Below are 15,747 nucleotides of genomic sequence, written 5' to 3'. Positions count from 1 at the left end.
TTACATAAGCACTTCAGCACTGTAAATGTGAGAGGTGTTACATAAGCACTTCAGCACTGTAAATGTGAAAAGTGTTACATAAGCACTTCAGCACTGTAAATGTGAAAAGTGTTACATAAGCACTTCAGCACTGTAAATGTGAAAAGTGTTACATAAGCACTTCAGCACTGTAAATGTGAAAAGTGTTACATGTGAATGATTTCACGTGTTATTCTGGCAGTCTTCACCTGCAAGAATACTAGCACTGCAGATGCCTCAATTAGATCTATAATCGAGCTCCTTTCAGAGTGTCTTGGTGTTTCAGGCTACTGTATTTCTTGAAATAAAAAACAGAACTGGACTTTATTATTACTAAAGAAGACCCACAATTTAATGGCTTAAAAACGGGCTACATGGTGATCACGAGTCGATAGAATTTAAGATATTATTTTCTTTTTAAGTATCATTGTGTATGTGTCATCTTGTGTGGACATGTTGACGTACTCGGATGTCTGTGGTATTATTTTATTGTTTTGCATCGAGCAGTGGTGTGTGGGGGGGCAGATCAATCAACTCTGTAGGAAATGAGAGGCTAAAGCACGCAGTATAGCGCTGGCAGTAAGGAGCTTAGGTGACTGGAATGAAAGAAGCTTCGTGTGGGGGGGGGGGGGGGGGGGGGGGGGGGGGGGGGGGGGGGGGGGTGGCAGTGAGCATCCCCGGTCCCACTGGGCTGCGAGGCGGTGCTTTGCTTAAGGTAGGCAGGCAGGGTACTTTTTAGCGGGATGACAAACTCATTGTCACTGTAAAGAAACAGTGTGAGAATCCATTTAACGCTAAATCATTGCGTTGTAGTACTGTCGGAGAATTATTATATGTTCATATTCTGCCATCAATGTACCTTTCTAGGAATTAAAATACTTCCTTTTTGGTCTGTGTTTAATATTGGCTTAGAAGGGATAGTCCTCTAAGGAACACCGCGGCAGTAGTACAGTACTGTACTGTATGGCCCATTCTACTGTCCGATGAAGTATCGGCTAAGCCAGCATTACACGATAACGACATTACCTAACAAAGGTCAGCCTGTTTTCAACAGCCATGATATAGCATTGCTGTATAAAAGCATGCAACATACAAAAACAAAGAAGTGAACACCATGTTAGACTTTTGTAAAAACACAATTTGTATTCTTAAATGTCTTATAAAGGGCAACATAATACATTTTCATTTAACACAGTGTGCTGTTGTTCAGTGGAAATATGTTATATAACTGTATTAACCCCCTGGCACTAACTTCAGTACAATCCACAGCAAAGAATCCTTACTGTTGTCATTATAGTCTGATAGAAATATATTTAATTTACTGTTAAAACTGACCCCCAGACCATGAGTTTAAAGGGTTTTCAACAAGCACGCAATCCGTGGTTTAAAACCCATTGAAGACTCGGTGAAATAAACCGTACACCGGTTCTGGCCAGCATGATGACGGGCTCTGTCCACCTTACAAAAGAGGAGGCGGCGATTAGACTGGAGTTTGATTCCTCCCACTGTGACGCGTTGCCTCCGCGCTCCGCCTGCAGCGCTATATAACGAAGCCGCACACTGCGAGAAACTCAGAACTTCAGTGGACGGATGTGGACAGCTCCCCGGTGCTGACTCGTTCCTGTGACGTTGGTGTCTCGTCGCTCATATTTTCGCAGCCGTGACGAGGTTCAAACACACACACACACACACACACACACACACACACACACACACACACACACACACACACACACACCACACACACACACACACACACACACACACACACACACACACACAAACACACACACACACACACACACACACACACACACACACACACACACACACACACACACACACACACACACACGCACACACACACACACACGCACACACACACACACACACACACACACACACACACAATGCGAACCATGATATCGGGGGTCTGTTGGAAACTTTTTCTTCTGACTTTCTTCCTCCTGGATCTTGGGTCGTCCCAAGATTTCGGCCAGGCCCGATTTATTTGTACCTCTGTGCCGACGGATATGGACATGTGTGCTGCTACCATGCAGAACAGCGGGCCGGCGGAGGACCAGAAGACCACGGTCCTGCAGCTGAGGGAAACGGTCCTGCAGCAGAAGGAGACTATCATGAACCAAAAAGATACGATTCGGGAGCTGACAGCCAAGCTGAGCCGATGCGAGAGTCAGAGTATAACAGACCCGGGCGAGACCAGACCCGGTTCGAGGAGAAAAGAGACGGGCAAGAACACCATGGGTGACGTATCGAGGACTGCAGCGGATACGTTAAACCAACTGGGTCAAACTTTACAGTCACTCAAACAGAGGCTAGAAAACCTGGAGGTATGTCCCCGCGGCTGGGGTTAGCATGATGCAGAAGAGAGAGAGTTTTGTTCTATTTCTGATCTATATAGTATCGCCACTTGAGCTTCAGATACGATTTAGAGATTTATCACAAGCCACGCCAGTGCGTTTTAACAGGTTACCTGTTTTTAGAGTTTCAATCACGCACAGGGGCTCTGATGCTGTTCATCGCTTCATTTCCAGTTATTTATTTATTTATTATCTCCGCAGGCATTTCAGTGAACCTGCATAGTGAACCCTAGCCAGGTCACGTAGCTCAACTTAGACAAATAAGACTTCATCCAACTCACAGTTCACAGTAAACTCTCTTAGACAATAAGCTCTAAACAAGTTAAGCTGATCTTAACACTACAGCGCCCTACATGATATACAGGGTGCTTATAGGTCTTTTTTTAAATCGATTTATTTATTTATTTTTAATTTACTATGTCATTTCAGCAATTAAGCAGGAACAATAATTCAGCCCAAGCTAACAACCTGAAAGATCTACTCCAGAATAAAATCGAGGACCTGGAGAAGCAGGTGCTGTCCCGTGTGAACGGCATGGAGGAAAGCAAGCCCGGGCTGAAGAATGAGACGGAGCAGAGAGTCAAGGTGGAATCCACGCTCACATCCCTGCACCACAGGATCAGCGACCTGGAGAAGGGTGAGTTCGCTATACCGTGCAATACCAAGTACAGACCCGCTGTTCGGCTGGGGTGGGAGAAAGCGTGTGTTACTAACGTTTGCTGCAGGATGTGTTGTGTGTACAGAGCACAGGGTTTGCATGGGGAACGGTAGCATAATTAAAGTGACGGGCTAGAGACGAGTGTGTTGTATTCACTTTGGCGCTTGAGCGTTGAGATAATTGAAAGAGACGATGTGAGTTACTGTATGTTTTACATTACCGATATCTTTCAAATTAAATATTGAATGTCTTTTTTTCCAAATGGATTTTTAAAAAGCATTCATTTTTAACATGCCATTGCACACGTATACACAAACTCTTCCAGTGTCACCAATCTCCCATTGTCGCAGCAGAAAGAACTGCATTTCTTTGCATATTCCGCTCTAAATTCATAAATTATAAACTGTCAGCAGACCATCGTTCGTCTTTTTTACAAGATTGTTTATATTTTTGTTTTGCTACAGTGAGATTTTTCTTTTAAGAATTCAGCTTCTCTCTGATGCGGTTGATATAATAACATTCATATCAAAATCCAGCAGCGACTCGGTTTGCAGAATGACCTTGTGAGAGCATTTCTGCCCCGTTAGCGGTTTCTCAAACTTCAGCAGGGCGTCTAATGATGCCCATTGAAGCAGGTCTGTTCAGTCCATGCTTTTAGATTATTGATTAACGCTTACAGCTCCTCTCGTTACAGCAAGAAACAAACGTGTCCAAAGGGGAGAGAGAGCGACATTCCCTCAGCATCACCAATGTGACCAATACAGTGTCATACTGCAGAATGGGCTGTTAGAAGCTTGATAAAGCACCTCACTGTTCATTATATAACTGAGATTCAGCACACTTCGTTACTTGTTTATTTAGCAGACGCCTTTATCCAAGGCGAATTATAGAGACTAGGGTCACTTACAGCAACGTCTCACCCGAAAGACGGAGCACTAGGAGGTTAAGTGACTTGCTCAGGGTCACACACAGCGAGTCAGTGAGTGAGCCAGGATTTGAACCCGGGACCTCCTGGTTACAAGCCCTTTTCTTTAACCATTGGACCACACAGCCTCCCCCACTTATAATAATATAATATAATAAAACCACAAGCAACATAAAAATGCATAAAACAGGACAAAAAAAATCTATGTGGATTGAATGCAGCTGTGTGGCATGTAATCATGAGGAAGCGTGCCAGTACCGATTATCTACAGGCGTGCTTAACCTACTCGAGCGCTTTCTACAACAGACTGATAGAAATCACATCAATACTTATAGAAAACTGTTTTGTTTTAAGTACTAGCACCACATATTATGAATTTCAATGGGAAGTGAAATAACTGAATGTTGCCTGAAGATTTACACAATTAAAATCAATTAATAATAAATACATAAATAAAAGAACTGTGAGCAAAATAACCATGACCTTAAAACATTTTCTAAATGTTCCTAATATTTCTGTGATGGAGACTCTGGTCACAAACGTCAGAATGAATGGTCCAATGTATTTCCGTCTTTGCCAGGTCAGAAAGAAAACCGCCCCGCAGATAAGTTCCAGCTGACCTTCCTCCTGAGGACTAACTACATGTATGCGAAGGTGAAGAAGAGCCTGCCCGAGATGTACTCCTTCTCAGTGTGCATGTGGCTCAAATCCAGCGCCTCCCCCGGCTTGGGCACACCCCTCTCCTACGCAGTCCCGGGGCAAGCCAACGAGTTAGTGCTGATCGAGTGGGGAGACAACCCGATGGAGATAGTCATCAACGACAAGGTGGGCTTCTTGCAGATCTCAGTGACGCAGTATATGGCACACGTACGGGGGAAAAGCTACAGAAGCATATTTGAGCTTTCAACAGTGACCGTTTCATATATGCACGTTCTAACCCCGCCCCTTCTCCTTCCCGCACAGGTAGCAACGTTGCCATTTGTGATTAAAGATGGGAAGTGGCATCACATCTGCATCACCTGGACCACACGCGACGGCGTGTGGGAGGCGTTCCAGGATGGCGTGCTGAGGGGCAACGGGGAGAACCTGGCCCCCTATCATCCAATCAAACCACAGGGAGTCCTAGTGCTAGGTCAAGAACAGGTAAGCACAACCTGTCCACCTATCACATGCGGTCCCTCTTCAGGACGGTCCCTCTTATTGACTTGCACATGCTCCCATCATATCAGCATGAAACAGGAATGTCTGTGATCTGTAGCAGAACTTTCAATATTACCAAGGCCGTGTCTATAAAGGGTTAGATAGCACATTGATGTTAGGGCTGGTGGCTGGAATGCAGTTAGCTGTAGCCATGGAGAACTTGAGAGCTGATCATTAAAAACATTCTATGGTGTTAGTTTTCTAATGGGGTGGAGTGAGGCACTAAATCAGGAATACCCACTTCAGAAGAGCCCATTGACTTAACGAAGCTGAATCTGAATCTCTCTCTCTCTCTCTCTCTCTCTCTCTCTCTCTCTCTCTCTCTCTCTCTCTCTCCCTCCCTCCCTCCCATTGAAAAGGGCACCGTTCTTCAGAGCCAGTTACACTTATGAAAGTAAAATGAATTAATGTATTGATGAGATCAAAGGTTGTGTTAAGTGAGTAATTGAGAATGCTCATGCACACGGTCCAAGGGGTTTTCTAATCGTTCCCCCGTTTTCCCAGGACACGCTGAGCGGAGGGTTCGACGCCACACAAGCGTTCGTGGGCGAGCTGGCTAACGTCAATATCTGGGACAGGAAGCTTTCCTCAGGCGAGATCTACAACCTGGCCACCTGCAACAGCAAAGCCCTGGTGGGGAATGTCATCTCCTGGGCCGAGAGCAACATTGACATTTATGGAGGAGCCACCAAGTGGACTTTTGAAGCCTGCCGTCAGATCAACTGAGCCGCAGCACAAGCAGACAGCAGGACAGCAGCATCTCTCCTGGCTTGAGTGCCCTCCTTACATTGTTTTAAAATCGGGAATTCATATATAAGTGCAATTTTTTTTTTTTATCATAAGAACATCACTCCTTATTTGTCTTGGAAACTTGTGACTAAAGACGACTCCTCCTTTTGAACTGTAAGCATTTCTGCTGGTGAGTGGAGCTCCGATCCGAGGGCTCTGTCAACCCTATTGGAGAAGAAGCTGGGCAGCTACACACCTTATCTTGGACAGCTACTCAACAGCAAAGCCGGGCTTCTTCCCCTCGTTTCCAGGCAGTGTTGTGTTAGTCAGCCGCGATCAATTTCTTTTCCCTGGAACTTGCACTGTGAATGAAATGTGAACCAGAAGACGAAAGGTTAATGTGAGGACTAAGATAGACTCCATATTCATTTGCTGACTTGCTTATTTTTTTCTTTTAGCTTTCTTTGTTTATGCTGTAATGAAGTTTAATTGCCAACTGAGTTTAAAGCCTGGGTGCCTTGGGCTGGTAAAATTCAGCACTGTTGTTTTAATTTGCAATTTTTTATGATATATATATATATATATATATATATATATATATATATATATATATATATATATATATATATATATATGTATTTAAAGCAATGTGTTCAAGGCCATGGTGTTTGTACTCTGTATTAGGAATGCTATCTACAAAAACAGCATGAAAGAAAAATGGTGCAGCAGCAGCATCACCAGATCTGCTCTCACTGTCCTCGTGGGGTTGTTTTTTTTTTACTGTATTGTTATATGCTCAAAGCATGGCAACACTGAAAGACTATCAAATTCAATTTTTGTAATAAAATCGTGATATATTAGAACACAGTGTCCTTGTGGTTGTGGATTCGAGAGAGAGAGAGAGAGAGATAAAATGAGAGGGAGCGAGAGGAATAGAGAAATGGAGGAAAAAAAAAAGAACAGATGCATTTCAACTTGTATCAGAGGATCAAACACTCTGAGTATGAAAGCATTGCATGAAGAGACTGCAGCTAAGATACGGGAGCCAGGAGATGAAATCCAACTCAGCTTAATGATAGTGTGTGTGTGTGTGTGTGTGTGTGTGTGTGTGTGTGAGTGTGAGTGTGTGTGTGAGTGTGTGTGTGTGTGTGAGGGTGTGCGTGAGTGCGGGTGTGTGCCGCTGCTAGCAATGAGAAACACTGAGCACACAACCTGCACGCCGGTGCCAGCAATGAGAAACACTGAGCACGCAGAGCCAGCACGCCGCTGCCAGCAATGAGAAACACTGAGCACACAGCCTGCACGCCGCTGCCAGCAATGAGAAACACTGAGCACACAGCCTGCACGCCAGTGCCAGCAATGAGAAACACTGAGCACGCAGAGCCAGCACGCCGGTGCCAGCAATGAGAAACACTGAGCACACAGCCTGCACGCCGCTGCCAGCAATGAGAAACACTGAGCACACAACCTGCACGCCGGTGCCAGCAATGAGAAACACTGAGCACGCAGAGCCAGCACGCCGCTGCCAGCAAAGAGAAACACTGAGCACACAGCCTGCACGCCACTGCCAGCAATGAGAAACACTGAGCACACAGCCTGCACGCCAGTGCCAGCAATGAGAAACACTGAGCACGCAGAGCCAGCACGCCGGTGCCAGCAAAGAGAAACACTGAGCACGCACAGCCAGCACGCCGGTGCCAGCAATGAGAAACACTGAGCACACAGCCTGCACGCCAGTGCCAGCAATGAGAAACACTGAGCACACAGCCTGCACGCCAGTGCCAGCAATGAGAAACACTGAGCACACTGCCTGCACGCCACTGCCAGCAATGAGAAACACTGAGCACACAGCCTGCACGCCGCTGCCAGCAATGAGAAACACTGAGCACACAGCCTGCACGCCGGTGCCAGCAATGAGAAACACTGAGCACACAGCCTGCACGCCGGTGCCAGCAATGAGAAACACTGAGCACGCAGAGCCAGCACGCCGCTGCCAGCAATGAGAAACACTGAGCACACAGCCTGCACGCCGGTGCCAGCAATGAGAAACACTGAGCACGCAGAGCCAGCACGCCAGTGCCAGCAATGAGAAACACTGAGCACGCAGAGCCAGCACGCCGGTGCCAGCAAAGAGAAACACTGAGCACGCACAGCCAGCACGCCGGTGCCAGCAATGAGAAACACTGAGCACGCAGAGCCAGCACGCCGGTGCCAGCAATGAGAAACGTCCATTACTAACACAGGAAGAAGAGACCCCATTCCCATTCCGGGACCCACTGCAGGCACAGCTGCGGCTGAAAGAGGGGTCCCATTCCTCAGCCTAACTGCTGGTAGGTCTACGGCAGCCACATTGATGGGAATCCAATTCTGAGGTGTGCAAACATTAGTGCAGTCACTCAGCGGGATGCACAGCAAGCCATTAAACTGCAATAACATGGAGGAGGCATGTAACTCGACTCTCAGCCAATGAAATCTTTCACTTCCTCAGCCTGTTCTCCTTTGAAATCACCTTCTCAGTGACTAATCGCTTGTACTGTAACAGCCTGCAGGTGCAAAGTAAAAAAATCTTCTGTATTGATGCATGTCAGAATCTCTCATGCTGGTGAAATAGATTTTTAAACACTGGTTTAGCCCTTCATCTCTGACATGATGTAACAGGTAGTTCTCCCTGGTTAAAACAGAGATAATACTGGGGGGTAAATACATGGATTTTGTCAGTAAATGAGGGCTGATTGGAAGCTTCATTGCTAAACAATATACATGTTTGCAACTGGAGCACATGCAGGTATATCAGATCTCTCTGTATCTGCAGCAGCACTCTGGTTTTCCAGGTTATTTACAACTTTCCCAGCAGGGAGAGCAGGAGGTATTCACACAGCAATAGCAGCTCCAAGCACAGCTCCACTTACCAGCAGAGGAGAGGAGAGAGGCAGCACATTCTAATCTGCACCCTAGGAGGTGTTGGGTTTCCAGGGCTCACTTTGAGACCTTGCCTAAATCTCTAGAGCCTCTTAGAGGCTGAATCAGGAGCAAGCAGCGTTCACACTGATAGTCCAGATAACTCTTCCAACCATAAACCAATTAAAGCTCTGATTAGGCTATTAAACCCAGAATACAATGAAACTCCAGGACCAGTCACCACACCAGTCATTTCTGTAGTTTTATAACGTTGGACTTCAATGCAAGCTGAAACCCTATTTTTGGGAGCAGTAATTTGGCGTGCTGCAGAAGCCTGTACATCTTTAAATGGCAGTCAGTGCCTCTACACTGTTAAATACAGGGAGCTCAGCAAATCCTTAAGTGCTGCAGATTCAAGTGACCCATTTCCACTTTGAGAAGCCCCAGCTGGGAGCTCCTGCTCACAGTTCCAGCTGTTAATCAGGCCAGTGCTCTGAATCTCGAGCCTCCTGAATCTAGGGAAGGCAGTCCCTGCTGAGATCTGTGTGCTGCTGGATCAATTGCAGGCGACACTGTTGACGTCAGCCCAGCTCTGCCACTCAGCCTGGGACTCACCGCTGAACTAATTATCCCCAAATGGAACTCAGAGCTGCACCTGGGCGGTCGTCAATAGGACCCCCCCCCGCCCCCACCCTGCTGAAAATGTTATTTAATTTTAAAAGTTTAATAGCTCATCTGCTGATGAGTTATCCAGCACTGCATTTTTTTTTAAAAAGCACACACACTTTTAATGTTGAGGAATAAGTGCTCCCTTCCCATAAGCTTTCAAGTTAAGCTAGACCCAATTGTTCTCTTGAAATTTTTATAGATATCAAGTCAACATTTTTAGTTGTTGTAGTTCTGGGGGGCTGCCTGGAGGACAGAGCGTTCGTCTTTTCCCCTCCTGAGTCAGCACAGGGCTGGTAGCCATGGGCTGAGCCTAAAAATAATTGGACATTACTAAACTGGGGAGAAAACAGTAAATATAATTGACAACCACTAAATTAAATTTTTTTTTTTTAAAAACTGTAAAGCTTGTCGTTCGAGTTTAGGAACAGTGGTGATGCATGTGAACTTGACCTGCTTTTGCCTCCAGTTTAGTGGAGTCTTAGTTGAATTTCAGGCCATGAAATGCTCAGTTTTGAGGATGTCAAGGTTATAGGATTTGTCTAGTCTGCAACACATCTAGAATTCAGATTTTCAACCTTCCGGGGGGAGATTCAAAACAGTTTTGTTTCTTCATCCCCGGGAACATGAAATGAAATGGAAATAATCCCATTTCCATATCCTGCATCAATCACCGCACCTCTGTCACATTATAAAGAAGGATGATTTCTTTACCCTGGACGACCCCAGCTCCGTTTCACTGGAATCGTCTGACGCAGGTTTTGATTTGATCAACCTCTAAATGCTGAGGTTCCTGACCCCAGGGCAGGGCTCTCTGGTGGAATGTCATGGGGTTTGTGGCCCTCAATAACATGAGGTGAGAAGGAAAATCCTTTGGACTTTTTTTGCATTACATTTCTTTACAACCCTTTGGTTGTGATGGGGGAGGGGGGGTCTGTCTTACCCCGTGACTTCCAGCAGCCAGTCTGGCAGAGAGGGGGGAGTCTGCAGAGAGAGGGCAGTCTGCAGAGAGAGGGCAGTCTGCAGAGAGAGGGCAGTCTGCAGAGAGAGGGCAGTCTGCAGAGAGAGGGCAGTCTGCAGAGAGAGGGGAGTCTGCAGAGAGAGGGCAGTCTGCAGAGAGAGGGGAGTCTGCAGAGAGGGGGGGGACAGGAGGCAGAGAGGGGGGGGGTCTGCAGAGACAATGGAGTCTGGCAGTGAGAGGTTTTCCTGTGAGGCAGGCCAGGCAGTATTTGCCCTGAATCTCCCAGTCACCACAGCACTCCAGCTTCTCCACCAAGCCTTTATAAAGGAAGATATAACAAGAGTGGGAGAAATGTCAGCCGCTGGTCGTCCTAACTCTCCCCCCTCCCCCCTCACCCCCCCCCTTGTCCAGGACATAAGAACATAAGAACATAAGAAAGTTTACAAACGAGAGGAGGCCATTCGGCCCATCTTGCTCGTTTGGTTGTTAGTAGCTTATTGATCCCAAAATCTCATCAAGCAGCTTCTTGAAGGATCCCAGGGTGTCAGCTTCAACAACATTACTGGGGAGTTGATTCCAGACCCTCACAATTCTCTGTGTAAAAAAGTGTCTCCTATTTTCTGTTCTGAATGCCCCTTTTTCTAAACTCCATTTGTGACCCCTGGTCCTTGTTTCTTTTTTCAGGCTGAAAAAGTCCCTTGCGTCGACACTGTCAATACCTTTTAGAATTTTGAATGCTTGAATTAGGTCGCCACGTAGTCTTCTTTGTTCAAGACTGAACAGATTCAATTCTTTTAGCCTGTCTGCATATGACATGCCTTTTAAGCCCGGAATAATTCTGGTCGCTCTTCTTTGCACTCTTTCTAGAGCAGCAATATCTTTTTTATAGCGAGGTGACCAGAACTGCACACAATATTCAAGATGAGGTCTTACAAGTGCATTGTACAGTTTTAACATTACTTCCCTTGATTTAAATTCAACACTTTTCACAATGTATCCGAGTATCTTGTTAGCCTTTTTTATAGCTTCCCCACATTGCCTAGATGAAGACATTTCTGAGTCAACAAAAACTCCTAGGTCTTTTTCATAGATTCCTTCTCCAATTTCAATATCTCCCATATGATATTTATAATGTACATTTTTATTTCCTGCGTGCAGTACCTTACACTTTTCTCTATTAAATGTCATTTGCCATGTGTCTGCCCAGTTCTGAATCTTGTCTAGATCATTTTGAATGACCTTTGCTGCTGCAACAGTGTTTGCCACTCCTCCTACTTTTGTGTCGTCTGCAAATTTAACAAGTTTGCTTACTATACCAGAATCTAAATCATTAATGTAGATTAGGAATAGCAGAGGACCTAATACTGATCCCTGTGGTACACCGCTGGTTACCACACTCCATTCTGAGGTTTTTCCTCTAATCAGTACTTTCTGTTTTCTACATGTTAACCACTCCCTAATCCATGTACATGTGTTTCCTTGAATCCCAACTGCGTTCAGTTTGAGAATTAATCTTTTGTGCGGGACTTTGTCAAAAGCTTTCTGGAAATCTAAATAAACCATGTCATATGCTTTGCAATTATCCATTATCAATGTTGCATCCTCAAAAAAATCAAGCAAGTTAGTTAAACATCTGCAGACCCACACCCACACCCACACCCACACAGGACCTACAGTAGAAATCCTGTAGATTTAGTTGTCTCATATTTTCCCATGCTCAAGTTGAATCAGAACTACACATCCATGTACACATTTCACCAAGCATCTTGTTTTTCTTCCACCCCTAAAGAGCACAAGTTATGCTGGACTGCTCCAGAGAATCCAGGGAGCCTAGCTGAGGTTGGAGGCTGAGGTACAGGAAGGGGTAATGGGCTTCACCAGCTTCACTGGGGACCTGCCAGCTTGGGACTAGTGCATTGCAACCTATTGTACTCCTGTAGCATCTAATTAAAAGGTGCTATTCAACTCAATCTCCACCGACCTTACTGGCACACTGAACGATAAGACCGAACCTAGAGCTACAGACCAATATGACAACACCCCCCCTCCCTTTGCACCAGTGAAAGGTTTTCAACTGTGGACACTGACAGCGGGGCAGAGTGTGGATCAGGGGTCCCACACATTCCAACTGTGGACACTGACAGCGGAGCAGAGTGTGGATCAGGGGTCCCACACATTCCAACTGTGGACACTGACAGCGGAGCAGAGTGTGGATCAGGGGTCCCACACATTTCAACTGTGGACACTGACAGCGGGGCAAAGTGTGGATCAGGGGTCCCACACATTCCAACTGTGGACACTGACAGCGGGGCAAAGTGTGGATCAGGGGTCCCACACATTTCAACTGTGGACACTGACAGCGGGGCAGAGTGTGGATCAGGGGTCCCACACATTCCAACTGTGGACACTGACAGCGGAGCAGAGTGTGGATCAGGGGTCCCACACATTCCAACTGTGGACACTGACAGCGGGGCAAAGTGTGGATCAGGGGCCCCACACATTTCAACTGTGGACACTGGCAGCGGGGCAGAGTGTGGATCAGGGGTCCCACACATTCCAACTGTGGACACTGACAGCGGAGCAGAGTGTGGATCAGGGGTCCCACACATTTCAACTGTGGACACTGACAGCGGGGCAAAGTGTGGATCAGGGGTCCCACACATTCCAACTGTGGACACTGACAGCGGGGCAAAGTGTGGATCAGGGGTCCCACACATTCCAACTGTGGACACTGACAGCGGGGCAGAGTGTGGATCAGGGGTCCCACACATTCCAACTGTGGACACTGACAGCGGGGCAAAGTGTGGATCACGGGGTCCCACACATTTCAACTGTGGACAGTGACAGCGGGGCAAAGTGTGGATCAGGGGTCCCACATATTTACCAAATGCAGTAATGTTTGTGGGGTACAGGGGTGTCTGACAGACGTGTCTGCTGTGAACAGCTCTGGGTTTATGCTGTTCGCTCTGTTCTTTGCAGTGATTAGAAGTTAACCGAGGTCATCAGTTGTTTTCGTAACCTGTCTCTGTCCAGGTAGCCCAGTTTAATTGAGCCCCAGCTGCGACAGAACCAGCAGTCTCCCAGTTCTTAGGCAGGATCCGATACCCACCGCGGTGCCCCCCACAGGTCGGGAAGGTTATTGCAATCATTAAAACTCGCCGATCAACCCCCAGTGGGTGCAATTAGCTCAAGATTATTCCTGATTTCAAACATTTTACTGCATAAGTAAGTGACATCTCAACACACAACGGCACTGAGAAGACACTTAATGAACTGGAGATTATCTGCAGCCTATTTACAGCAGGTCAGAAAGCAGAGAGAAGGAGACCCCCCCCCCCCCCCCCCGACACAGTCAGTGCGGCTGCAGGAACCCGTACTGGCGATCGATACTCTTTTACCTGTCTGTTTAAAAGTGGCTTAAAGTGTTGGTGCTCAAGAAAGCAGCTGGACTGGAAGCTCTGGAGACCAAAGACTGGAGCAGCACAAACACGGTCAGTGTGAGATCCTCACCTCACAGCCCTGTAGCTTTCTATAATCACAACTACCACACCACTCTTCCAAGAGGCAAAACTATTTGGTTTACCCCTTTACTGAAAATACATATGTAATATAGAACTCTGGAATTGTAACCTAGGTAACGCCAATCACCCTCAAAGAAAACACAGCCCAAACTCCTTGCTCACTACTCCCATCTCATTGCTGTATGTGTAATGCTCAGTGAATTTCTTCGAAACATCAAAGTGCAGTTGCATCGCTGTCGGTTTAGAGTAAGTGCTGAAGGAATGTTACTCCAGTGCTCTCAGTGGCTTTCTCTGCACAGAGCTCTGAGATGCTTGTGCAGGAGGGAGAGGATGCAGCCTTGTTTTAATAGAACGGCCTGCTGAGTGAAAGTCAGTTCCTGGAATAGCATCTCTGCAGGCCCTGGCTACAGGAGCTGCTGACTGAACTGAGCGATTCGTGTCTCCCCCAGCCCTCATTGCCTGGGTCCGGCAGGGAGGAGAGTCCATCTCCAAGCACTTTGTAAGCGGAGGTGTTTGTCTCTGCTTCTTGCTGATCAGCCATCTGCTCTTGGAGTGCTCGGCTGTTATTTTGAAGACTCTGAAGCAGACACCCTCCAAGCTCAATTCAAATCAAATCAAAGGCATAAATAATTGGAAAAGTAGAGCTTTTAAAATAGCAATACAATTTTGCTTAACTTACCTAGTCACTGATAACCACTAGACCACACAGCCCCCCACACACTCTCAGCTTAAACCACTAGACTACACTGCCTCAGCCTCCCACTCCTGAGCCACACTACCTCCAAGTCTCTCCCCTCTAACCACTAGCCCATACTGCCCTCCTCCCTGGCCCTCAGGTCTAACCACTCAGCCACATCACATTCCACCAACTGCAGAGGTTAAATGAGTCTGCCTTAGAGCCCCACTCAGGTTAGGATGGAGGCAGGCCTTACATATGTATTTTTTCATGTAATCATTTATTTAACAGAATCAGCTGTATGCATTTTGCTCCACAACAGGTTCCAATATCCCCTTTCCTCATCCCCAGGACGAATTGATTTTTGAGAGGAAAAAAAAAGAAATAATTCAATAACCACAATGAAAACCTTTGATTTCAGCTCCCCTGTGAAATCCGGGCTTTGATACAAATTAATTCCAACCCCTTTATAAAAGTATCGCAGTATTAGTTGCCTAGGTAATCATGCATAGAGCGCCACACAGAGTACAATGCTTTCATCGTTACCACACAATACTGAATCTGCAGCGCTCTGAAAACCTATTCCAGCTCAGCCGACCTGCAGCCGAGTATCAGAGTCACACAAAAACACAAGCTCTTCCATCAGCGAATATCCCTGAGAAATATTCAGCAGAACTCCATCAGGGATCGGTCTGTGTAGAGAATGCAGGTCACAGCTGACTCCACCTCTCTCTCTCTCTAACTTTCCTCATCCTTTTGTGTTGAAGTTTGATGGAATACACTTACACTGGAATCCCTCAATTACAACCAAAGGGACTGGTTAAAAATGCTCTGAAAAGAGTCTGTCTGAGAGTCCCCTCAATGGTGTGCGGTTCTTTTGAATGGAGCTGGTCAGTCGCTGGGAGTTTACTGCATTTGCTTTTAAACGTGTGCCCGCATGCTATTGTCTGTTTTTAGATGTGTGAAGTTCTTTTTTAAAAGATGATTTACAGTCAACCCCGTTCCTTTAAGCAACACGAATGTTCTCATTCACACACTGGGTGACAGAATCACTTTGCTGCATCTTAAGCTGTATATTTCACACCTAATGTACATGAAAGAGTCCTTTAGAGAC

At 46.3% G+C, this 15,747-nt stretch overlaps 1 protein-coding gene across 1 annotated transcript; it reads left to right on the top strand.

Annotated features, from left to right (window-relative positions):
• Window positions 1-1,878: 1,878 nt before the first annotated feature.
• LOC121296132 (neuronal pentraxin-1-like) lies at window positions 1,879-6,771 on the top strand. Its single transcript, XM_041221371.1, has 5 exons — window positions 1,879-2,369; window positions 2,829-3,036; window positions 4,563-4,807; window positions 4,946-5,125; window positions 5,687-6,771. Exons 1-5 carry the CDS (start codon window positions 1,929-1,931, stop codon window positions 5,906-5,908), a joined length of 1,296 nt encoding a protein of 431 aa, XP_041077305.1. The 5' UTR covers window positions 1,879-1,928; the 3' UTR covers window positions 5,909-6,771.
• Window positions 6,772-15,747: the final 8,976 nt, after the last annotated feature.

Source organism: Polyodon spathula, chromosome 21 (genome assembly GCF_017654505.1).
Source record: "Polyodon spathula isolate WHYD16114869_AA chromosome 21, ASM1765450v1, whole genome shotgun sequence".
Lineage (NCBI taxonomy): Eukaryota > Metazoa > Chordata > Actinopteri > Acipenseriformes > Polyodontidae > Polyodon > Polyodon spathula.
This window is presented reverse-complemented; position numbering and strand designations above follow the sequence as displayed.

Coding starts and splice junctions, on each gene's coding strand:
- LOC121296132 (XM_041221371.1), top strand. CDS start 1,929: ATGCGAACCATGATATCGGGGGTCTGTTGGAAACTTTTTCTTCTGACT. Junction 4,808..4,945: donor AGATAGTCATCAACGACAAG/GTGGGCTTCTTG, acceptor CTTCCCGCACAG/GTAGCAACGTTGCCATTTGT. Junction 5,126..5,686: donor TAGTGCTAGGTCAAGAACAG/GTAAGCACAACC, acceptor CCGTTTTCCCAG/GACACGCTGAGCGGAGGGTT.